Source organism: Thunnus albacares, chromosome 20 (assembly GCF_914725855.1).
Source record: "Thunnus albacares chromosome 20, fThuAlb1.1, whole genome shotgun sequence".
Taxonomy (NCBI): Eukaryota; Metazoa; Chordata; class Actinopteri; order Scombriformes; family Scombridae; genus Thunnus; species Thunnus albacares.
This window is the reverse complement of record NC_058125.1, coordinates 22,831,161-22,855,672: the sequence shown is the minus strand read 5'-3', so window position 1 is coordinate 22,855,672 and position 24,512 is coordinate 22,831,161. Positions and strand designations below refer to the sequence as shown.

General features: G+C 41.8%; 4 protein-coding genes across 14 annotated transcripts in view; 1 reads left to right on the top strand and 3 right to left on the bottom strand.

Moving 5' to 3' along the window:
- Positions 1–9,743, bottom strand: part of skap1 (src kinase associated phosphoprotein 1) — a 32,496-nt gene extending 22,753 nt beyond the window's left edge. For 2 of the 3 annotated variants that reach the window (XM_044336870.1, XM_044336871.1), the window contains exons 1-4: positions 8,519–9,743; positions 6,683–6,788; positions 6,115–6,140; positions 5,858–5,971 (exon numbers count right to left, since the gene is read on the bottom strand). In XM_044336870.1, the coding sequence (XP_044192805.1) occupies positions 5,858–5,971; positions 6,115–6,140; positions 6,683–6,788; positions 8,519–8,558 (286 nt within the window). In that variant the 5' untranslated portion in view covers positions 8,559–9,743. The remainder of the gene's footprint in view (positions 1–5,857; positions 5,972–6,114; positions 6,141–6,682; positions 6,789–8,518) is intronic. The other variant, XM_044336872.1, reaches the window with a different exon arrangement.
- Positions 9,744–10,505: 762 nt separating this feature from the next.
- LOC122970713 overlaps positions 10,506–24,512 on the top strand; it is a 38,236-nt gene continuing 24,229 nt past the window's right edge. For 7 of the 9 annotated variants that reach the window (XR_006399304.1, XR_006399306.1, XR_006399303.1 and 4 more), the window contains exons 1-3: positions 10,506–11,021; positions 14,059–14,154; positions 17,784–17,937. The gene's annotated coding sequence lies outside the window, so the exon portion shown is untranslated. The remainder of the gene's footprint in view (positions 11,022–14,058; positions 14,155–17,783; positions 17,938–24,512) is intronic. The other 2 variants (XR_006399309.1, XR_006399308.1) reach the window with 2 other exon arrangements.
- On the bottom strand, positions 18,115–22,062 carry hoxb1b (homeobox B1b). Its single transcript, XM_044336877.1, has 2 exons — positions 20,146–22,062; positions 18,115–19,828 (listed from the first exon to the last, which is right to left on the bottom strand). Exons 1-2 carry the CDS (start codon positions 20,699–20,701, stop codon positions 19,518–19,520), a joined length of 867 nt encoding a protein of 288 aa, XP_044192812.1. The 5' UTR covers positions 20,702–22,062; the 3' UTR covers positions 18,115–19,517.
- On the bottom strand, positions 21,846–24,396 carry LOC122970710 (homeobox protein Hox-A3-like). The gene is made up of 2 exons (XM_044336875.1): positions 23,588–24,396; positions 21,846–22,673 (listed from the first exon to the last, which is right to left on the bottom strand). The coding sequence occupies exons 1-2, from the start codon at positions 23,883–23,885 to the stop codon at positions 22,081–22,083; spliced, it is 891 nt and encodes a 296-aa protein (XP_044192810.1). The 5' UTR covers positions 23,886–24,396; the 3' UTR covers positions 21,846–22,080.

Sequence of the window (24,512 nt, the reverse complement as noted above, 5' to 3'; positions counted from 1 at the left end):
GGTTAATTATCTAAATTCACACTTGTTTCGTTTAAATAAAACTAATTACAGTTTTCATACTACAGGACAAAGATCCTGCACTATTTTCCCGGTTCGTGAATTATTTTCCACACAAACTGATTCTATTTCTTCGAGATAAGCTAACCTACAAACACGGGGTCGCTATAAATCAATGGCTAAAAAATTTCCATTGTAGATAAGCGATCTCCCAACAGCGCACAATCACACGGCAGCTCTGTCCCACTTGGCAACAGACACACAGCGCTGACTTCTCCCAGCCGTGAGGAGACCCCCGGTGTAAAGAGGGATGCGTCCTCAACATCCTCAAATAACTCCACAAGGGCATGTTAATGACCTTAAAGTGCTACATTACAGCAACAATTAAACAGAGGGATCCCAGAGGCATCGGGGAGCCGTCGTGTCACTGTCTGTGTATAGGCCAACACATCTCTCCCATCTCCATTTATTTCCCTAAGAAATCAGCGGGGCCACCTGGGCTTGGCATTGAAACTTCATTCATCTCCAGAAATGGATTCCAGTGGAGGGCAAAATCAAATTCTCATTTGCAAGGCAGGGGGAGAAAAGAGAGGGAGTGAATGCAGGAGGTACCTGGGAACGCTAACCTCTGGGTGAACCCGCCGCATCTGATAGTTTTGCTATTTGTCTGTGACATTGACAGCTCTGGGGGAGATTAGGAGCCACCCTGCCCCAGCTTCCCACTTTGCATTCTGCCTATGTGCCTCTTTACAGATGGACTGCCGCACATTTACCTTCGCCTGTTTTTTCCCCGGGTTTCGACACTAGCGCTACACCAGAGGCAACGGAGGGGATGTAATTATATGCCGTGCAACAATAAAACAAAGCAAATGAGGGGAGAACTGCGTCGTCAGAGCAGGCTTTACAAACAGGGAGGATGCAAAAAAAAAAAATACACGGTGTGGCTTTTTTTTTTTTTTTTTTTGGGTTGGTGGGTGGGAGGGGTGGGGGGGGGGGGGCAGGGGGGGGTGAAGCCGGAGATGAGAGTGATGGATGCCCTTCGGTTAAATACGTCCAAATCCCCCCTTCAAGCCGCTCTCTTCTTGCCAGGCAGTGTGAGTGAGTGTGTGAGAGAGAGTGTACAAGATTAATAGTGTAAACAGCGAGGGAGAGAGGAGAGAGAGAGAGAGAGAGAAAGGCAAGCCAGGAGAGAGAGAGAGAGAGAGAGAGAGAGAGAGAGAGAGAGAGAGAGAGAGAGAGAGAGAGAGAGAGAGAGAGAAAGAAAAGACTATCAGCATCTGCAGCAGCACAGTAGCCCTAGGGGAATAGTGTGAACTTTTGAACCCTGATGGCAAGCAGTCGCAGCGATGCACAGAGCCTGCTCCTGCCTCGTAATGGGTGTGTGTGTGTGTGTGTGTGTCTCTGTAGAAAAAGCACAGAGGCAGCAACCGAGGGAGCAAAAGGAAAGGAGAGTGAAGGAGAATGAGGAAGAGAGAGAGAGTAGGGGGAGGAGGGGCGGGGAGGGGAGGGGAGGGTCATTAACATATTCCTCGCTTCCTTGCAAACGAGCAGCCGCTATCCAAATGTCACAAAATCCATACACCGATGAACGCGGTGAAAAATTAATCTCCGGGCAGCAGATATTCTGACGGATGCATACAGTAGACGGCGCGATGACCGAGTCCGGGAGAAACTTTGTGACTGATGGGCGTTGTGTGTGACAGGAAGGACGATCACTCACGCACAACTCTGGGCTGAGTGCAGACGGGTCACAGGTTGACCAAAACCAGAGGCCAAAAGGTCAAAAGTTCAGTAAGTGGGCAGACAGCACGACCAGAGGCCGACAAACCTGCGAGGAGGTCATCTGTGCTAGACCCAAAATACTTTCCAGGTGCTGCATGTGAAAGGAGAGCAGATAAAAGCAGAATAAATGCTGATAAGTATGTTTATTTACATTATTTCGTCCTCTGTGAAGCACCCGGAAACTTGCTCTTTTTTTTTCTTTTTTTTCTATGTTAAAGATCCTCAATGAATTAACTTCACTTCACACACACACACACAGACACAAGAGCCAGTTGGCACCTAAAACACTGCTGATTAACCCCCTAATGGAGCATCAATCCGTCAGCTGGCATCGTTTTCCCCCCTTATTCCACCAGCCAAGACGCACTTTCAAAAGCACTTCACTTTATATAGCTTTCTCAAGCTTCAGCCAAAATGACAGAATTTAGATTTAATATTCGATTTACCAGCTCGGTGTGATAATGTTGTTACTGTATATTGGCTCCTCGTATTCAAATGAGAAATAGGTGACGACGACACATAGCTTAAAATTGGTTATCCTACTGCATTCTGCTGCCAGTAATTGGTTCAGGAAATGGAGTCGGGACAGTAATCACTGACAGGAATCACATTCCTGCCTTCTTCAAACAGGCCTACACGACGGAGCAAAACCTGCCTGATGTGTAATCTATTAATCGATTAGAAAATTAATCAACAGCTATTTTGACAATCGATTAATTCATTTTTCCATCAAAAATGACAAATAATAATTTGCTGTAGCCTTTCCATTGTAAGGATATGCTGCTTTTCTTCGTCTGATGTGATAGGAAACTACTTTCTGATTAATATAGAAAATATTAAACAGAATATTCAATTATCAAAATCATTGTTAGCTGCAGCCCTACCTGCCTATATGTCAAATTAAATTAGATTCATGAGACTTTTATTATAAATTTAAGGGATTAGATAAGATCACACTGTAGGTCAGATGATAGAATTGAAAAGGATCAATAATCAAGCAGATAAAACGAGTAGATGATAAAATAAAAAAGCAGATGGAGTCAAAGTTTTTGTGAATTAATTCTTTAGGGCCAAAATCCAAACCTGAGCAAATACAGGCTGGTACGGTACATCATAATAAAATCATTACGATCACAAAGAAGATGAGGGAGACGTATCGGAAAGCGCCATCTTTCCCCGCACGCCTCCTGAAACAAAGCTCTTCCTGCGGTACTCTGTCATCGCCGCAGCTTCCCAGCAAACATCCCCGAGCGCCCAGCGGTGCTCCCCAATCAAAGAAAAACAAACAGGCCATTTGGACTTGGTAAACTTGACCTGCAAACAGCGTGACGGGGCTAAAAGCCCTCACATCTACGGCTGTCTCCTGGGGTCTATTTGTATGTGTGTGTGTGTGTGTGAAAGGGACTCTTGCACACCAGAGGGAGAAAATTTGTGCCTATATTTGTTTATGAATGCAAAAATGTGCTGGAATGGGAGAGGAAATGAAAATGAAATTGTGTGTGAGCCCCCGTATAGCAGCGAGAGAGAGAGAGATAGAGAGAGGTGGAGGGTGCTAAAAAAGAGAGAGCAGCAGACGAGGCTGGGGTGAGGCTGCAGGCGCGGTCAGGTCACCGGTGCGGTCGGCGGGTGAAACTCAGTTCACATTACCATGCAGACACCCGGGCTAACAATGGAGGCTCCATCTGTTCCTGTCAGCCATTACAAATCTGGTGTCACCCAGTCCGCTGAAGACAACAGGCCACCGCATCTAATCAAACGGCGCACAGGCTCCTCCTGCGTGTAAAAGCAGCCATCGACTTCACACTCACTCACTCTCTGGTTAGGGAACAGAGAGCAGCGAAGGCAGGCAGTCGATTACCACGGATAATACATTCTCCCAGTCACAAAGTCTCTTTTGTGTACAGTAGGCTCGAATAAAATGATACGATTAAACTCTAAAGAATAAGCTCAATTTTCTACCTTCTCTTTAAAGCCGAACGCTTTTCTCTGAATCACAAATTCATCGTTTATTTTTTTTTTACAACAAAGGTTTTCTGATTTTTTTTTTTGCGTTCAGGGAATAAAAGACGATTTAAAGAATCGTCACCGCTGATGACTCTTCCTCCTAAAATGTCACTGATTTCATTAAGTGGTCATGCCATTATTTTCCACAAACACTCCCTCTTCTTCTCTTGAAACAGACCGCCCAGCAGAAAAGTGTGAGCCGTTTCTTTCAACTGGCAGTGAACAGAGAATGAACTATGAACTCCACATGCCCTTTTAGTGAGGACACAGGCCATTCACTACCATAACACGGTCGCAATCCCCCAGCAATAAAAAAAAAAAAAAAAAAGACACAGCGCTGTGAGGTGCATGTTTTTCTTACAAGTCAAATGTTATGATTATTGATCCAACAATAAAAATGTGTATTTTTTGGGGGGTTTTTTTTGAGTGCAGTTATTCAGTTTAGTTTCAAACTGCAAATAAAAGAAAGAGAAGTCTGTGGTGATGCTGCGTAATTGGCTATTTCTCACATTTAACGCAGACAATGATGTGACACCGTGTTGGAGCTTTTAACAACCATCACATTCCACAGTAGCAGACGGTGTAGTTTGTAGTTGGGTGTGTTACTATAATAGCCTTAAGGGAAATTTTTTAAAGCATTTCAGATTTAGATTTTGTTCATTGCCCCGAGGAAATCTCGCTTTGTTTATTCTCAACAATTTCAAAAAGTGAATAATGATCGTCTTGTGGTCTATCTCCCCGCCATCTGCCGTGATTTGTTTACTCTATTTGTCCCAAAAGTTGCGGAGAAAGGCGGCAGTTACTCTTCTGTGGGCAGAGGACGTAAGAGTTCATTAAGCCGTTTTCAAATAAAAAGGGGGATAATTTTTTGACGACATCCAGCTGGCGTTAACTACCGGTATCACAAAACAACTGCAGACAGCGGCGATGTTTTCTTTTTCTGAAGATTCCACGTGATTCTAGCTTTACCTCGGGAAAAGGAGCCAAAAAAAAAGTGGTAGAGATGGGCACCTGAGGCGGCCGAGTCAATAATGCCCACCTGCGGCATGTCACGTCAAGGGCTATTAGCTGGCGCATAGAGTCAGAAATACAAAAAGTCTGAACGGGGAGGGAGGGCGAGTCCGAGAAAGGGGAAGATCGAGAGAAAGATTGATAAAGGGAGAGAGGGATGGAACACACATGGCCCCTCAGGTACAGTGTTGTATTTCAAACCCGGTTGTGAAAGAATAGAGGGGCTCGGGGTCAATCAATCACTGCATTAGCCCGCAGCTACAAAGCCTCCTCTCTGTGTGGGCCGCCTCCATGCCTCCCACAGTCCACACATGCACCTCAAGGGGGGGAAAAGATCAGGCGGCAGAGGATCGGCCACTGGAGGGAGCTCTAGGTCACCGATCAGGCCTTTGTGAACCACTGGACCCCCCCCCCCACCCCACCCACCCCTCCTCCTCCTCTTCTCCAGCATCAGGGCAGCCTACCTGCACACTGGCCAAGAGGGAGAGGAGAAGGGAGGAGGAGGAGGAGGAGTCACTGATGTCAGCACAGCAAGGTAGGAGGCCAGCAAAGGAGGAGATTTCACAGATGTGGGCTGTCTTTTTTTGTGTGTGTGTGTGTGTCAAATTAAGAGGATAAGCAACAATATACAAGCAAAAAGATCCGCCTGCACTTCCTGTGGCGAGGTGTAGGTGTGTCAGTGAGGATAGTGTGTTAAAACTGCACTTTTCTCAGGGGAATGCCGCATCGCCTCCTGTGACAATAACTCCTCCTTTTTACCTTTTCCTTTGTTGGTGCAGAACTCCTCGTACACCGTCTCCTCTCAGCAGAGACATATGTTCACAAAGGACAATATAGACGTGTAAGTTTCATTATTAGGGTTAAAATTTCACCCCATTCCCCTTTGTTTAACTAGATGATATGAGCTGAAAACTATATATATAATACGAGCTAGTGTCTCCTATTAGTGCTGCTTTGCTCCGCATAGACAGCCACTCAGAATCAGGCCTTTCAGAGCTCAGATCTTTGCCTCAACAGCCTGTAAACACATCAGGAATCGGACTCGGGACTGTTGTTAACTTACACTCAACGGCTCCGTCATCCTGGTAGTCAGAAGCTACCGAAGCATCGTCTGACTGGGCGGAACGACCCAGACTGGAACTGCGATTGTCATCGGAACCGTCTTCTTCCCTGTCTGCTGAGTGTGTGTGTGTGTGTGTGTGTGAAATAGAGAGATAAAGCAAAGGAGGGAGTGAGTCAAATATGAAAAAAGACTTTAAAACACACAGCTCGGTGTAGAATGTGATACTGTGATGATGGAGATCGGGGTGTTTTACTTACTTCGGAAGGGGAATTCCTGAGGGTTTCTGTAGAATCAAAAACAAGCATAAATCAAAATCTTACGTTGAATTGAAGTATTTTCTGTGCTCTCAGTTTACAGACATACTCAGCTCCAGTATTTGCTTCAAAAAATTTTGTAATTGTTTCCTGCAAAGAGGACCACAAAACCACAAGTTCGCTTTACCAGTGCAATGTGTCTGTTATCGTGCAGTGCAGACAACATCAGTGGAGATGGTTGTTTCCTGTGTAAACTAACGCACTTCATACAAGACTTTCGTTTTTTTGGGTTCACAGGCTGTTCATCATGTTTGGAAACTAAATCACATGAAGATTAAATTATTCTGATGATTCTTTTAATAGATAAGAGTAAGAATGAAGTCTCAAAGGTGACGCTATCACACTGAATGAGTTCTGTGTTTAAAGCCATTACAGCAATAATTACGGTTCCTGTGTAGTGTTACAAGTAAAAGTTAGATGTTGCTTTCATGAAATTACATTGTGACACTTGAGTGGTAAAGAAGCTTTCTTTAACACTGATTTAATGTTGACTTCAGAGGTAAAATCCTACCTTGTGTGGACCACCCTGAAGTTATTCAGTAATACGAGTCGTGTCTCTTGAGTCTTTTCGCTGAGGTCCTCATCTTGAAGGATGTCTGATACAAACAGCTCACAGTCTGAGGAGCAGAGAACACAGTAAGCATCACATTCATTATGTGCTTTTCAAAAGACTTTTCAGGTAACAGGGTCATGAAATGAGGACATGATTCCTAATGGAGCACACAAGCATTTAAACAGTGTGAATGATAAACACAAATACATAATCAGGCTTCTGTTTGTAAAGTTTTATCCCTCAACACATCCTCTAATTATCTACAAAGATAAAATAAGGTGATTCGATGTCGCTGATCACAGTCAGTCATCAAAGTTTAAGAACTGTGGTTTTGCATCATGAACGCTCCTGTGCGACTAGGGCTGCAACTAACAGTTGCTTTCGTTATCGATTAATCCTTTGATTATTTTCTCGATTATTTTAGTCGTTTGATCGATAAAATGTCAGAAAACGGTGAAAAATGTTGTTCACTGTTTACGTTCAAAACCAAATTAAAAGCTACTCGGCTCCGTAACCACTGACTCTAAAGTTCATCTCGTGGTCTTCTCATGAACTCAAATAATCTTGCTTTTAATTTGACAAGCTTCCATTATTAATCTCTAGTTGACATTATGAGTGTATGTGATGAGCTACCTTTGTATTCTGTATTATGTGTCCTTTGTGTTTTGTACTGTTTGTTATTGTGCTGTTATTTGTTTTAATTGTGACCTGCTGAAGGGACTGCGGATGAAAAACAGCTATAAGCTAACTCTGGTGCAGTACATCAAATGGTAACATTTATGTTTAATACTCTACATGATCCCAATAAATACAACAACAAAGTCCAAGATACAACCTACAATATCATGTTTTGTCAACCCAAAGAGATTCAGTTTACTATCAGAGAAGACAAAGAAACCAGAAAATATTCACATTTAAGAAGCTGGACAACTTTTTTGTCAATCGACTAATCAATTAATTGTTGCAGCTCTATCTGCAACGATTAATCGCTTTAGTGCCTGTTCCTTGTGCTGTATGTATCATTAAAACAGAAGTTCATAGAGTACATTAGTAAAGTCTCATTGATGCAAATGAATGACAATAATCTTTCAAATATCAGAGTCTTTCTCTGAGTCATCAGTTGTTCCACTACGACACCTCCTCAGGGCCGGCTTCCTGAAATCATAAAACTATTCTTTGAGTGGTTTAATCTGTAAAAAAGAGTCCAAAACACAAAGAGGAAATCCAAAGATATAACTTCAAATATCCGCACAGACAGAAGTGCTTATCATAAATATTTTCTTTCACCGTTTGTACTAAATTGAGCTGATGACGATGATGATACTGCAGGCAAACAGGTCGGTCCACATGAACTTATCTGATTCAATGTCTTTACGTCCTCACACCCATATAACACAAAGCGCTAAAAAAATTATGCAAATGCTCCTCCAAAGGCCGTGTTTGCAGGTCTGGCAGTTCATGCAAATGCAGTAAATGCCAGGGTGCAACTATGCCGGGAACAGCTTACATCACCAGGCAATGGAAATATGACATGTTTTATGTTGTAAAAGGAGAATTTTCTGACCAACAGAATAAAGAATAACAAGAAAGACGCGACACAATATATGTTAGGTTGTTACTTTATGTTTTAACTGTCTAAATGTAAACAACTGGTAGAATAATGACATTAAATGTTATATCGACTACTTACACTATATTTCCATAGTTACACTATCCTTAAATAACAGGATTTAAAGAAAGAACTGCAGTGTTTAAGACGAGCATTAAGAGTAAATAATAATACAAAAACATTACCGTCCAAAAGCCTCCTGATGTCGTCTGGGATTGTCCCCATTCCTGACTTTCACCTGTCCAACTCGACACACTTGGGTTCTCTGACTTTTTCAGACTTTTTCTGCCTTTCCACACTTTGATTTTTTTGCTCTACAAGACAACCTATGCACACCCAGCCTCTGTCATACTGTTATAACTCCATAACAAACAGTCTAGCATACACACACACACACACACACTCACTCACTCACTCACAGATCAACTGGCACTGCATCTAACCACCTGTGCCCTATTGTTCTGAAACCTAACTTCCGTGCATGCATCAAGATTTGCACAAAACGGGGTGGAGCAGGTGCACGGATGACAACTTCCTCTGCACTCTAGTTTCTCAGTCGAGGCTGATGACAAGGTTTGACTGATGGGGAGAGAAAAGCCCTCAGCGTGACCGACAGCGGCGCTGCCTGAGAGGGGATCCTGCAAACATGCAAACAGCAACACAAACTACTGAGAGAAGAGAAGAGCAGGCCGGTAAACCACGGACATGATCAAGATGAATCACATGAGTCATCTCTGACCTTTATACCTCCTTTATGACACATTCACAGCCCCTTATACCACTGATACAAAGTCATGTATTTAGTCAGGTGCTCCTGTGTGTTTGTTTGTTTAACCTAAAAGCCTGTGACCATGTATTGTTCAGTCTGAGCCATTAAATCCTCCAGATTGAGACCTAATGGAAAGACTCAACCACAGGTGATATGTTTATACAGTAGAGCTTTGTCCCACTTTTATGTTTAAATAACAGCCTATTGGTGTGTTGAAGAGATTATTTCAAGCATTTTATTATTTTTTTACACAGCCTCAAATATAGCTTGTTTACTCTTCTAAATACTGCATGGTTAAAGCAATATTTTATAGAGCAATAACAGCTATCAGCCCTAAGACTACTGTTCCACGTGACATAGAGCTGCCACGATTGACAGAATATTAACCAGCAACTGTTTTGATAATCGTTTTGAGTCGTTTTAAAAGAAAAAAATGCTAAAATTTTCTGGTTTCTTTAGTCCTCTATGACAGTAAACTGAATATCTTTGGATTGTGAACCATTGGGACGGGACTAAACAAGACTATTTGGGTTGCATGGACATTCTTCACCATTATTTAGATCTATCTATCTATCAATGGTCATTACCAGTGGTGGAAGATCCTCAGATCCTTTACTTAAGTAAAAGTATGTAAAAATACTCCTACAGTAAAAGTACATAAGTATTATGAACTTCATGTAGTTAAAGTATTGCAGTAAAAGTAGTGGTTTGGTCCCTCTGACTGATATATTATTATATATGACATCATTAGATTATTAATACTGAAGCATCAGTGTTAGAGCAGCATGTTACTGTTGTAGCTGCTGGAGGTGGAGCTAGTTTCAACTACTTTATATACAGTTAGATAGTTTAGTCCAGTGGTTCCCAACCTAGAGGTCATGGCCCCTCCAAAGGGTCAGCAGATGAATCTGAGGGGTCGTGAAATGATTAATGGGAGAGGAAAGAAGAAAAAACAAAGTTCTGATACACAAATCTGTTTTCAGTTTTTGGACTTTTTCTCTAATCTTTGATTTTTGGTGAAATATTGGACCATTTGATCATTTATTGAAATGAAAGCATGTGAGAAGTTTAGAGGGAAAAATCACTATCTGGTGGAGCTGTTAACAACTCATAGACATCTGAAATGTGACCCCGACTACACACTGCTTTTTGTAAGACGTTAAAAGCCAAAAAGGTTGTAAACCACTGGATTCATCTTTAACAATGTGTTGTATTTAAAAAGCTTGTTATATTATCAATTGTGTCAAATCTTCATCTGAAAAGTGACTAAAGCTGTCAAATAAATGTAAGTTAGTGGAGTAGAAAGTATAATGAAGCATCAAATGTACCTCAAAATTGTACTTAAGTACAGTACTTGAGTAAATGTATTTAGTTACTTTCTACCAGTAATCATTAAGCTAACCTGGTTTAACCGTTTACAGTTTACTATGGAGTCGCAGGGCCGAGCTGTTAACCTGCTAACGTTAACTGTTATTAATCAGCCGGAAATGGGTAGCTGTAAGTCACCCTCTGCTGCCTGTTGCAGGTCGACGTGTGTTTCCTGAAAGCAAATGCAAATGTACTTACCTTAATTTTCCAACCATTCACACCAAGTTTAGATGTTTTAACGTAACGGTTGGTTAACGTTAACTTGTGGCCAACGGTTTTTCTCGTCAACTTGCAGCTAACACTAAAATATTGTTAGCTAGCTAACGTTGAAGTTATGTTAACGGCAGGCCGCTCGTTAGCTTGTCTGAAATAAAGACAGCCAGAATCCGTCATTTAACAACATTATTTCTGAGTAAGTTCATATATTAACCAGCTACCGTTACAAAAAAACGTGTAAATTAGTTTTAAAAGCAGTAGGACGATGCACTTGTTGTGTTTGGGGACGTTTGTGTGGATGTTGCCTTCAAGGACTCACAACGTTTGAAGTTAAGGTACGTTAGTAAAATTGTAAATCGGAGTTGCAACGATTATACAGTTGGGTTAATCGAAACAATTTGATAATCGATTAATTGTTTGTCATTTTTTAAGCAAGTATTCTCTTCTCAAATGTGAATATTTTTCTATGATAGTGAACTGTTGGAGTTTTGGACTGTGGGGCGGATGTAACAAGTCATTGAAGGCATCATTTTAGGCCCTTGAAACTTGTTGATTGGCAGTTTCCACTGTTTTCCATAACAATAAACCCATTCATTAAGAAAATACGTGGTAGATTAATCGATAATGAAAATAGATAGTTTCAGCCTTAATTCCAGCAATATTTTGGTTCAATATTTAAGTATGTAAGTTGATATATTTACCACCTAATGTTACTACAACAGTGTGAATCAGTTTTTAAAGTGATATATTTTATTTGTATGTTACACTGACTATATTGCTCAGGTACTGGCGGCCTTCGAAGTTAATGCTAGTTATGGTGGTGAAGTTGTAAATTCCAAAGATTAGACGATTAGTCGATCTAAAGGGACTTAATTGGAAACAGTTTGATAATCGATTAATCAATTTTTAAGCAAATATCCGCTTGTTCCATCCTCTAATATGTGAATATTTTCTGTTTTATTTTTATTGTCCACTATGAAAGTGAACTGATTTGAATTTTGGGCCTTGGAACTTGTGATAGGCTGACATTTTATAGACCAAACAACACTCTGATACATTAATAGAATAATCATGAAAATTAGTGCTAGTTGCAGCCTTAGTTCAAGCAGTATTTTGGTGGCAATGACATTATTTCAAAGTTCATATATTTACTACCTAGTGTTACAACAAAGGTGTGAACTATTTTTTAAACTAAAGTAATTTAATTGTGTGCTACACTTGCTTTGTTTTTCCATGACATTTGTGCGTATGTTGCCTTCATGTTCTCACAATCAAGATCTGCAACTAACAATTATTTTAATTATCATTTCATTTGTTTTCGATGAATCGTTGTGGTTTATAAAACATCAAAAACACAGAAAAATGCTCTTCACAGTTTCCTTCCAGTCCAAGATGACCCAAAACCATCAAATATTTGGCAGTTTCTCCTAAAAAAAAAACTACCTAATTATTCAATTGTCAAAATAGTTGCCTAATCGATTAATCGACTAATTTTTGCAGCTCTACCATCTATAAAGTGGTGAAATTGTAAATCAGATATGTGGCCCTGTAATGAAAATCCAGTGGCGTACAGCTGCTTTTTGCATAAAAATAAGAAAACATATCTCAACAGGGCAGGATGCAATTGATTCAACCAGGAAATACAACAGTAAAAAGCTCAATTAGCCTACAAAATCAGTTTTTCGTTATCTTCACCCTTAAAAACCTCATTTTGGCAAATACGGTATCAGAAATGAATGAAAAAATTACAAAATGAATGAATGCAGCATCACCAAATTGGTCCCTCACTATATCTGACAGGGCGTGGATGAATGGTTTATATCAGCAGTAGAGGGTGAACAGCAGTGTGTGTGACAGGGCCGAGCTTTTACACACACACACACACACACACACGCGTGTAGAGGAGGGAGTGGTAGCAGCAGTAATACAGATAGAAATAGTGGTGGGCCTGACTATCGCCTTATTGATCCTGTATCCTGAAACACTACAAGCAAAGCCATCAAGTAACCAAAGCTCAATCAGACGCCGTTCACATCCACACAATACACCGGATATCAATCAAAGCTGTGTTAACACTGTAATCAAAAATACAGAATATGTAATCAAGCTCACGTTTAGCGCTGGAGATGATTGTTTCACATCCTCGGCAACATCACGCACGACATGAATCGTCTATACGCAACTTTTTGAATCATATGTGTCTGTACAGGTCACTGCACACTGGGTTTAAGTTTTTAATTCATTTTTATTTAAGTATGTAAAACGCAGATGTTTTCTAGGTGCCTCAATGATTTTTTTCCTTTAATTAAAGCAAGAAAGCAGGTGTTTTATTTTGACGGGTTCTATTATTTTGACATGTTTTTGTCTACTCAGTTTGAATGTCTGGGAAAACACTCAAATATGAATGATAGATCTCCTCATAATAGGTTACTCAGGGTTGTGTTAGCTTTGAAGCAGAAATCCCAACAGCTTGGGTGGTTATGCTTGAATAATAGAGCCGTACAACTCGCATTTATAACGACAAAGCCCCCCGATTAGATTACAAGACCACCTTCGTAGGTTTGGAGCACTGAGCTGGTGTTGCTGATGTCTGCTTTAACACCAACATGAGGACTTGTTCCTTTAGCTAAATGTGGTGCCGGGAAGTGGAATAAATGGGCTTTGGTGACATCACATCTTTAAAAAGAAAGTCAAATGTACGGCTTATTTATTGGAAGTTTCAGGTTATTCCATTTATAATTTGTATTTTATTTTTATAATTGAAGTTTTGCTTTTTTACTTTGCTTGTGATTTCATTTATGGAAGATATTGATTCTATATGTTTGTTGGTCGTATTGTTACTTACATCAAGGACCACAATGGAAATGACATACAGTGTGGACATTATTGTTTTTTTATTACATCAATTACACAATCAGTTGATGAACTTATTGGTCGATCGACCGTTAAGTGATTGGCCACTGTTCTAATCGTTTAAGTCAATTTCTTTAAAAAAAAGTCCCAAAAATCAATTGGTTTCGACTGCTTTAATGTGGTATTTACTGGTTTTCATTGTCCTCTGTGATAGTTAATTGAATATCTTTGGTTTTGAGCTGCTGGTCGGACAAAACAAGTGATTTTTAGATTTCAACTTGGACTCTGGGCAGTGATGGGATTTTTAACCTATTTTCTGACATTTTATAGCATCAGTGAATCTAGAAAATAATCAGCAGATTAAACAATAATGAAAATAAATGTGAGTTGCAGCCCTACATACATTGTAAATTTTCAAAAAAAAATAGCAATTTTCCTTCAGTGTGTTGTAATATTTTTATAATTGTCTGTATTTTTCAGTATTTCATGACGGTCTCCTTCCCTGTCACCTCTCTACAGGAAGCCACGGGGTCAGAGCGAGTTGAGTCCCATGTCAGGATTGTCCCCACGTTGACCTGCGGCTGACTGGCCTCCCAGCAAAAAGCCCCTGTGAAGGTAAGAGGAACTGGGGTCCCCTCCTCCTGGAATAGAGGTTCCCTCCCCTTGACAGCTCCACAGAGCCCCAGCCACCTGCCTGCTGGGTCAGCCCCATATGAAAAGGGAAGCCCTTTGTAATCCGACGGGGATTACACCACCCAACAATGCACCACTGAAAGAGCGACAAAAGCCCTGTATCAAACGCCGCTGAGGGGGAGCACGGCTATGATCTCCCGCTACTACCAACACTGACTCCTCTGCCACCTCTCATCTCCCCAAGAGGCTCTTCAACCCCCCCCCCCCTCCCCTCCCCACCCCTCCACCTTTAGCATTCGCTGCCTCTGTCCTCCTTCTGCCCTCTCATCTCTAGGATCTGGCCTTTTATCAGCGCATTCCTTTTCATTTGCATTGCGGCGTGGGGAGGGACAGCGGGTCTCTCTGATCTGATAGAGCCAGGAGAGAGAGAGTCAGGAGGATCCTCAGGGCATGATGGGTGTGTGTGTGTGTGTGTGTGTTTGAGTGTGTGTATCCTGCCCTGCAAACACACACACACATCACATTGCATTCTCAAGATAGGCAGGAACTCTTTGCAAAGAGCAGAGAGGGACAAACAGTGAAGCACCCATGCCTGTCTTTCAGGCTCTGTTTGTCTTAATCTTAGAAAAGGAAGTTTAGTGGTTGAAGGGCATGATTTCACTCAAAATGAGGCATTCGCTTCTAAAAAATGTGTAATTATCATCCTTAATATCCTCAGAATGCTTCAAGAAAAAGTGCAAAAATACACTAAAGTTTCACATTATCTTGTTTTAAAATCTGAACTATTCACATAAATCACAGAGAGTAGCCGTCGCCCTTTTTCAAACAGCAAATATCTGCTGGAAACACGTCACCGAGTGTTCAAACCCTCCACGAAAAAAAAAAGGTGTCCGGCCTGATTTCTTTTAAGGGTCTCTTGTAAATGTTTGTGTTGCTGGAGGAGATAAAAAAGAGGTAGTTTACCTTTCGGATTTCCTTTAGAATCATTGTATTCCCAACCCACCCATTGCTCAAACATATGTCAGCGTAGGGGGGCTTCGGTGGCGGCGAGGTAAAAAAAAAAAAAAAGTGATGATAGATTGAGGACACAAAAGACGGAGGAGCAAATGTGTGGCCGCTAAATCTACAACCTTCAGTCAGACACACATTGACTGACTCGTGGAAAAAAAAAAGGGGGGGGGGGGGGGTTTAGGGGTGTGGGGGGGGGGGGTTACCTCAGCTTGTACTCGAATCGATGTTAGCCCCTGAGAGCATTGAATAGAAAATCATCCAAATTGTATTATGTTAGGATATATGAGCCATTTCAAAATATTAATTCAGCATTATTTGAGGTGTCTGTTAAGGATAGCAGTTACAGCTAGCGGCGCGTCGACTCGACTGACTGATTACATACCTCTATTACACGTGATATATGAATGTATGAGAGGGACCTATTTTTCATTACCAAGACATTGTCCCTAGAGGCAGTTGTTAAAGAAGAATCTATGAATTATCCCCCTGGAACAACTGGCCCCTGTCACGAGATGAGAAGGCAGGAACAGGGGAAAGGAAAGGAAAGGGAAGGTAAAAAAAAAAAGAGGGAAGGGAGGCAACGCGCTATTGATAGTAGTGGGATTGAGAGACTGGAAGGAGGCCAGAAGAATGTGTCTGCCAGTGCTTGTGATCCTGCACACTGCCGCCTCTCCCTCTGTCCAGTTAATTGGAATACAAAGCAGAGCGGGGTCGATGAGAGAGCGGTGGTGGTGGTGGTGGCGAAGAGGAGGAGTGAGGAGGAGGAGGAGGAGTGAGGAGGGAGGGAGGGAGGGAGGTAGCTGCTGTCTGTCTCCAGCAACACTCAACCTTCAGTGCTCGCTGGGAATTGACTGGGGAACCAGCAAGCGAGACCGACACACTGTCACTGGTAAAATGAACTGTCACCTTGCATTTCTCAACCTCCTGGCAGCATCGAATTGGCCGCTTTGAACCATGTGACGTGACACTGATTGAGTTCTGGTTTCTTCTCCCCCCCCCCTTCCTCCTCCTCCTCCTCCTCCTCCTCCTCCTGGGCTCTAAAGGAAGGAGCTGGTTTAATTTCAAGTGTACAGACTCTCCATGCAAAGTATCAACACGCCGTCACAACGACGCTGAGCATCACCCGCGACTCGTGTCTTTACACCAAAACCCTTCTCACGGATGCTCTATCCTTCCTCACCGCCCCTCATTATTTCATTGTGCTGCTTCGTTACTCTGCCTCTCTGCTAGTTTTGTTTTTCTTACGGCATATAGTCATGGCAGTCTGACAGGCACACGGAGGAGGAAAACTATTAGGGGTAGCCATTTGGATCCTGGAGGCAATCCCAGGGAGTATTAAGACGTTAACCCTGGCCAAGTCACTTGTCTCTCTCAGTTACTATGCTGATAGAGTGGGGAAAGGATGCAGTCGCAAGGGGGTGGGGGTGGCGGGGACCCAGGAGGCTGGTTGGGGCTTCAGGTCGGCTGGCGCTTCCAGATCCAATAGAGCCTGACTCGGATGGGGGGATGGTTGTCAAGAATCTCCCAGGCTGGGCTAAAAAGAGCCTCAATGCCACAACAAAGGAAGAAGAGATTGTGCCATTCATAACTAGACGGCAAGGTTTCACTGAACGATAACGGCGGGAAAGTAGTGAAAATTAAATTAATATCGGTGAAAATCGAAAGAGCAAAATCATGCGTGTGATTCTTTTAATTTCCAACATCTTTACAGCATCTTAAGAAGTGCTAAAAAAGTAGAGTTTTCATTGAAATGGTTAATATAAAGTGTATGGATTCCATTAAAGCATTGATATTTCCACCTTTAACCTCTTAGAGCTGCTGGGTTCGGGTGTCTAGGAAACCTTCGACCTCGTCTGCTTCTTCAAAAAATATCAGTTGTTTGCTTTCATGGTTTAATTTTGCAGTTTTTCCTTTTTTCTTTTGCAATATTTCTTCAGTCAGCCGTTTCTCTACCATCATAAAAGTTGGCGGACTGTAATAAAACACCAGATGGAGATATGACTTTATCCTTCTGTCCCTTAATAATTATGCATGTTTTATGTTATTGATATATCAGAATATTGTCAATATGCTCCGTTTGGTGGAAATTCGTCTCGTACACACAAACAGATAAATACCGTTGACCTCAAATAGCCGCGTTTGATATCTGCCAATAAAAATGACTCCTCTGTGGTATCTCTTAGATGACCAACCCCCCGTTATCCCCATGAATACTGTATCTAGTTTTCCTTTGAAGCTCTGGGACCCTGCAGAGTGACATGCGACAGAGGAACTGGTAGAAAACCAAGGAAGTGAGCCTGGCAATAGACTTGTAAAAGAGCCTGCAACAACTGCAAGCAGCATGGGGTACAAACAGCACTGGGTTGACCTCAAACAAAGTGCAGAGGGGGGCACGGAGATGTGCAAGATATCTGAGGGGAAAGAGGATGGCTGCTATATTTATATATATATATATATATATATATTAATAGGCGTCCTGTTTGTGCAGTCAGGTGTTCATGGTTTATTATTTTTGTGCCCATATAGGATCCGCTGTCTCGTCCGTCCGCGTCCATTAACCATTTTCTCCCCCTCTCCTCTCCTTGCCCTACATTCTCCAGGCAGAAGGCGAAGCTGATCCGAAGGTGAAAAACATCCTCCTCCTCCTCCTCCTCCTCCTCCTCCTCTTCTCCCGGCTGAACATCTGTCTCCGCGGTGTTGGCTGCAGCACCGATTCTGACACCTCCAGATGGAGAGCCCGCTGGGAGCGCTGAGGTATTACCTACAGAGATGGCAGGGATCACACCTCTGGAATGAAGTCCCACACTTGTTTTCCGCACCGTCCCCCTTTTTTTTTGTCGTTGAATCCGTCACTATTCACCATATCGATCGTCACCTCCCCGATCCTTGGCCTTGTGACTCATCTCAAGAGGAAGCTTTTGGCTTTTTTAAAAAAAAAAAAAAATGCTTGACAACAAACCTCTCAAGCCTTTTCTAATTTACAGTAATGGGCCGTATGGTATTTCAACTGTAACTTCTATTCGTGGAACCGTATTAATTTTTAATATAGTTGTGAGAGAAGTGCACACTCATGCAGATATATTTCAAATGATTACCGATTTCCATTTCCTAGAAACATGTTCTTCAGAGAGCAGTTTTTAGTTTGCACAAACTAGAACATTGATGAAACGGCACATTAAAAACAATACCTGCAAAAAAAAAAAAAAATCTAAAGTATGAGCGGCCTAGAGTCGACTTCTCCGAGCCACTCTGGTGTCTTGACAGATTGACTCTGCATTCATTTGTGCCTGAACTCTGTGTGAACCTCAGCTTTAGGAAAAAAGGGCACCGACAGGCCAGTGCTGCTGGGGCAGAAAGTGTGTGTGTGTGTGCAAACCTAACACCCAGTGCAAATATTGAAACTGCTGCTTCCCCCTTTAAAGCATCAGATGAAACTAGGTGGTCAGGTCCGGCAAACGTTTAGCTAAAGGTGAAGCCAGAAGAAGCACCAAGATGTTAAATTACCAGTTTTTTTTTTTTTAGAAGGAAAAAACGTAAGATGTCTAATAAAAAAAACCAGTTGAACTGGAAAAATGATGTAAAAATACAAAGGGATGTCATTGCAACCTGTGTCAGCTGTGTGTCCGAGCAGAATTTGGGTAACAAATCAAGGGTGAGACCTGGCTCCCTGGAGTTTGTTGTCATGTTTAGAGCCCCTGGAGGTATTTGGAGGTGAAAAGGTCACTGGGAACCACCCCATGTGTTGTGAAAGATTCCTCTTGTCACATTATGCAAGAGGGGACTTTGGTGAGACTATTAATGGAAGGTAATACAGAAAAAAAAGAAGTTTGTGGTGTGATTCAAAAACATTCAGATTTATTATTTATTATACATTATATTTATTTAAAAATGTCAAAGTGAATAAATTCTGTTTCAAAATTAAAAGTTTGGGTTGATTAGAGACAGCAAACACTTTGAAAACCACTTTCTTTTATTTTCATTTTATAGACTTTATTAAGCTAAATCATCTCAACAATTGTTGGAAAATACCCTGTAAATAAATAGTGCAAACGATGACACTTGAGTGCCCCAACACAAAAACACAGCATGGACTCATAGGAAGATTACAAAAAAAAAAAAAAAAAATACAAGAGCGGATGAAAGACATCCGTTCAAAGACAAAAGTTTTCTCAGCATCCAAATCAGTAACCAACGCACTATAAGCACAGACATACCCTGTATACTTCACAAGTCCACAAGAATGTTTCCGTTTTATTCTGGTGAAACTTGAGGGAGAGAGAGATGTGGAAATCTGCTCAAGTCCCCACAGTCTTATTTATTTTTAAGAAAAAAAGTCATGGTTCACAGTCTTTCCCCTTGGACTTTGGGGAGGTTTCAGGGCCTGAGAGTTTCTCCACAGGTGCGGGACCGGTCACCAAAACGCAGCCCAGTTTCTCGCGTTTCTTCTGTTTCATCCTGCGGTTCTGAAACCAGATTTTCACCTGCGTCTCGTTGAGCTCCAGACTGGCGGCCACTTCCACCCGCCGTGCCCGCGTCAGGTATTTATTGAAGTGGAACTCTTTCTCCAGCTCGGTCAGCTGCTTGGTGGTGAAGTTGGTGCGGATCACGTTGTGCTGACCGGGAACCCCGAACTCTGACAGGACAGCTGTGTGTGTGGAGGGAAAAAAAATGGATGAATGGATGAAGAAGAAGGAGAAGAAGAAAAAAAAAGAAAGTCATGGAACTTATGTATGTCTTTTAGATGTGAATGAAAAATGTGAGAATGAACAGAAGAATGCGCAAAAGGTTAGTTGCCAAATACATTTTTCAGAACAATTTAAAACGCTTAGGCCTCATTATGTCAACTGGGTTGTGTTTTTACGCACAGTTCGCGCGCTGTGAGCCAATATTAGCTTCACATGACTTCTCTAAATTGCACGTCTGAGCTCTATAACTCAAACTTTGTCTTAAGGATGAACAAACCTGTTTTAGGGGGATTTCTCTTCACTTTCATCCAGTCGAATGTTTTAGAAGTTTCCTCCACATGATCCAAATCTTTCTCCTTATTTTGGGGCGGCAACCTCGTGTAAACACTTTCTGAATATTCTTGCTGCCTCTGATCTCCAAAATGTAGATACTGGCTGCCTGTTGCAACTCCAGGCCCGCAACTGTCCCCGGTGTAGGGAGCCATGTTTGTTCCGAGGGGTGAAACCTGCGCGTGAACGTAGCCCCGGTCCTGCTCTGGAGCGAGGCCGTACTGGTGATGTCCGTACTCTAGATGTGACCCGTACATGGAGTTCCCCGCCGGTGTTGCAAACTGCAGATCCAAGTTGACGTGCGTCTGATGGTGCAGAGGGAGGTTCGGAGTCTGATGTGGCGCAGAAGTCGCCGCAACTAAGCGCCCGTCCGGTGCGTAACTATCACTTGTTGCGCACGAGTTGGACGACATGTATCCATGGTTTAAATTGTGGTATCCGGCCTTGGCACTGAAGATATTTGCTCCCCGGTTGCACACTGGGTAGTCTAAGTAGGAGTTCATCCTGGACTTTTGGGGCCTATTGTTTGTTCAGAAGTCGATCAAGCCTGAGCGGTCATTAATCGGTGCTCCCTGTGCCCTAACCTTCTAGGTAGTATGTCAAAGCTGTAAAAGTGCCTTCCACCCTCATATCACCTTCCTGACACACCATGTGACCCGCTAAACGCCAATGGCAAAGGACCTACAGCACTCTGTCAAGTCTGCGGGCTCGTCCATCAAACGGCTCGCATTTACATGACAAATGCTTCAATCAAACTCGCTCATCCATCTGATAAGAACACAAACATCCAGACACATTTTCAGTCTGCGGCGTTAGAAGCAGCTCCAAATGACAAATTAATAACAATTCTAAGATATGTGTGACAACATAGTGCAACATAATAATAATTAATGAGAAAAACAGTGATTTATAAATAGTGATAACAAAGGCCTCCAAAAAATAGAAAAATTCGACGCACAACATGCATTATTACTCGTCTTGAAGATGCTAAAAGTTATTTTACAGACTGCTAAATTAATTTGATGTCATGTGAATATATTTTTAAATATTTGGCCTATAGTCTGTTTAAGCAGTGATATTTTTCTCTTATGTGCAGTGATTTAATTCGTTTTCAGTTTAGCAAAATTTGAGCTCGACAACAAAAAAAAAAAATAATACGTGAGTTTGTTGAGAAGGTTTCCTCAGCAACACGCAGCAGCTTCTCCTGAATCAGACAGTTTTGTAGTGAAGTGAGTGATCCATCATGCGCTCTTTTTAAACATAGACAGCTTGTGTGGCCCACTTTGCCCATAAAAGAACAAAGACACGTTTAAGAACCATATAGGCTGTTTTTTTTTTTTTTACGTGCTTGAGAGTTAATGACACTCACAGATTATAATATCTTTCCAACACCTATCACGTCCACAGTTATAAGAGCCCTGTAATTAACTAAGAGTTAATGTGACGTTATAGAGCTAAAGTGCTAATTAAGCTTTAACAAAAAAAAAAAGAGAAAGATTTGCTGTTTGTTTTTTTTCTAACGTTTCGGCTGCTTTACGGTTATCTCGGTGTATTAAGGCTCTCAGAGGAGTATTTAGTCCTGTTGGAGCTCTGCGTGGGTTGAAATCTCAACAAATGGCGCCTAAATAACAACAGTGAACATTGTTGTTTTAAATTAAAGGTGGATTAAAACACTTATTAATGTGTCTGAAAGTATGTTTAGAGCAACACAATGAATTAAAATTGCACAAGATGAGTAAATGTTCATAAATAGGGCTTGAGACTGATATTTAGGTTAATTAGTCCAATAAATAATCATAAAATACATGCATCAGTAAATAAATTAAAGGGGAAGGTTTTTTGTGGTGAGTCGAGGAGTTTCCAGAAATAGACATCTTGTCTGCTACAGATGAGTCAGTTTTGGAGCTTGCATGATTCTGTCCTGAGGAGAGCAGCTCTGAGAGAAATATGACAGATCCAGGTTTTGGTTGGCGGTGCTGCTGCTGCTGTTGTTGTTGTGCGTGTCATACTGCGCGTCAAACTGCGGGCCGTGCGTGAAGCCTGAAGCCGGATATTTGGAGTATTCTGCCGGGTACGCAGACTGGGATTGGTGTTGTTGGGACTTGAGCGGAGGGGAGGCCGGCTGGTAATCCCCGCCCAGATGGACATAACCCAGGCTCGATAGAGTGGGGCTGCCCGGGGCGGAGGGGGAAGACGGGGGCGAGGAGGAGGAGGTGTTAGTGGAGATGGTGGTGTTGGGGAGGCCCTGAACCCTCTCGTCCTTCTTCTGTTTCATCCTCCGGTTCTGGAACCAGATCTTAATCTGCCTCTCGTGGAGGTTGAGCAGGTTGGCCATCTCCACCCGCCTCGGCCTGCACAGGTAGCGGCTGAAGTGAAACTCCTTCTCCAGCTCCACCAGTTGCGCGCTCGTGTACGCGGTGCGCGTCCGCTTGGAGGTCGGGGACGCGCTCGGACACTTCTCGTTGACGGTGCAGTCTGTCGAGACAAACAGTGGAGAGAAGAGGAAGGTCAGGGGGGTGTCAGCAGCAAACAGGAGCTCCTCACATGTTTCTATGTCTTTCTTTTCTCCTTTTTTATTTATAGAAAATAGACACAAATAAACAAATCAACAAAAATGAGAAGAGAGAAAAAACAAACAGACTGAAGTATAAGACAGAGGTTAAATGTGGAGTTAAGATATTTTAAGAAGGAGTCTGGATATTATCATGTCTAATATCTAGTTTTCTTTAATTGTATGTTCTGACAGTAAATTAAGAAACTGGTGGATATTTTCCTCCATTAGGCTGATTTTATTTTTTTTTAAATATATCTTGAGTTTTATTTATTTAGAAACTTTGAATTGAGTTAAAGATAAAGGATGTTTATTATATTTTGCATAAATTATAAAGCTTTCTACTTGTGATTTGAGATAAATAAATAAACTTTAAGTTTAAATCAAGATATTAATTCATTCTGTTTTGTCTGCTAAAAACTCATTTTTATAAACTTACATTTCTACATTAATTTACTGTCACTTTCTTCTTTGTATTTTCCCAAAAAGTTATTTTATGATTCCTGTGAGGCCTTGTTTTGTTTTTTAAAAAGTGCTTTAGCTACAAATAAATGTTAAAACAGATCAAATGATGTGAGCTTGTATGTTTATCTTTCTCCCTCATCTCTGCCTGCAGCTTAATTAATAGCCACGTGACCTTTTGACCTCGAAAAGGAGGAAATATATAAGCTACATATTAATTTCCTCAATTAACTACGTAAGAGGAGCAATGAATGAAAAGGCCTCATTGAGAACAATCGCTGCCTTCCCCTCTCCTCCTCCTCCTCCTCCTCCTCCTCCTACTCCTCTTCCTCCTCTTCCTCCTCCTCCAACCTGCTAATTTCATCGTCGTACAGACCTGCCATCCTCCTGCTTCCTGCTTTCTGATTTGCGTGTCTGGACTCTTTCATCCAGGGGAAAATCTTTTTGCTCATAGTAAACTTGGCGTTTTGCTGTTTTGACCTCCGAGGAAGCTGCAACGTGTCCACTCGGTGTGCAGCTGCTGCTGCTGCTGCTGCAGGATGCGTGCAGCCAAAGCAGTCACTGACAACATCCTCATGATGATGATGAGGATGATGATGATGATGATGCAAAGACTCGCTGAAGAAGTGGTGGATGTTGTTGTTGTGTGTTGTACCGCTTTTCTGCATTTCCATTAAATGTGCACCGGGGCCCCTTTTGACCTTCTGACGGAGCGCTGGCAGCCAAATGTCACATGGCAGGTTTCCAGAGAGCCGCGGGCTTCTGGCCTGAGAGGATCCAGAAAAAAAAAAAAGAAGAAGAAGACAGAATCAGGGAGGAGACTAAATGATCCATCTTATCAACTCAATAGTGTGCTGACATGAATAGCAAAGCTTCTCCTTGACACAGAGGCGATGAAAATGGAGAGTTTGGTGGAAAAAAAAGACGCTCTGAGAAACAAAAATAAACCAGAATCTGTGCAGAATTTGGACTATTTTCCTTAAATTCACGCGCTGCAATTAGTGACCTCACTGGCCTACAACGAGGCTCCTTTTATATTTCATAGTTTTATTCGATAATTCCAGTAACACAAAGCATATATCATGATTTTAGTTTTTAAAAACGAGATAATTTCTTTAAATCTTTTGTTTGGTTCAGGAGGGAAACGAGAAGAAGAATAAATAGTAAACAATATCACTAATTAGTCTTCACACAGACATCCATACACATAAATAGGAATATAAAAAGAAAATGCATTTAATATAAATATGAGTATATTCTTTTTATTCTGCTTTTAATAGTGTGTTTCCTGAAATTAGGCA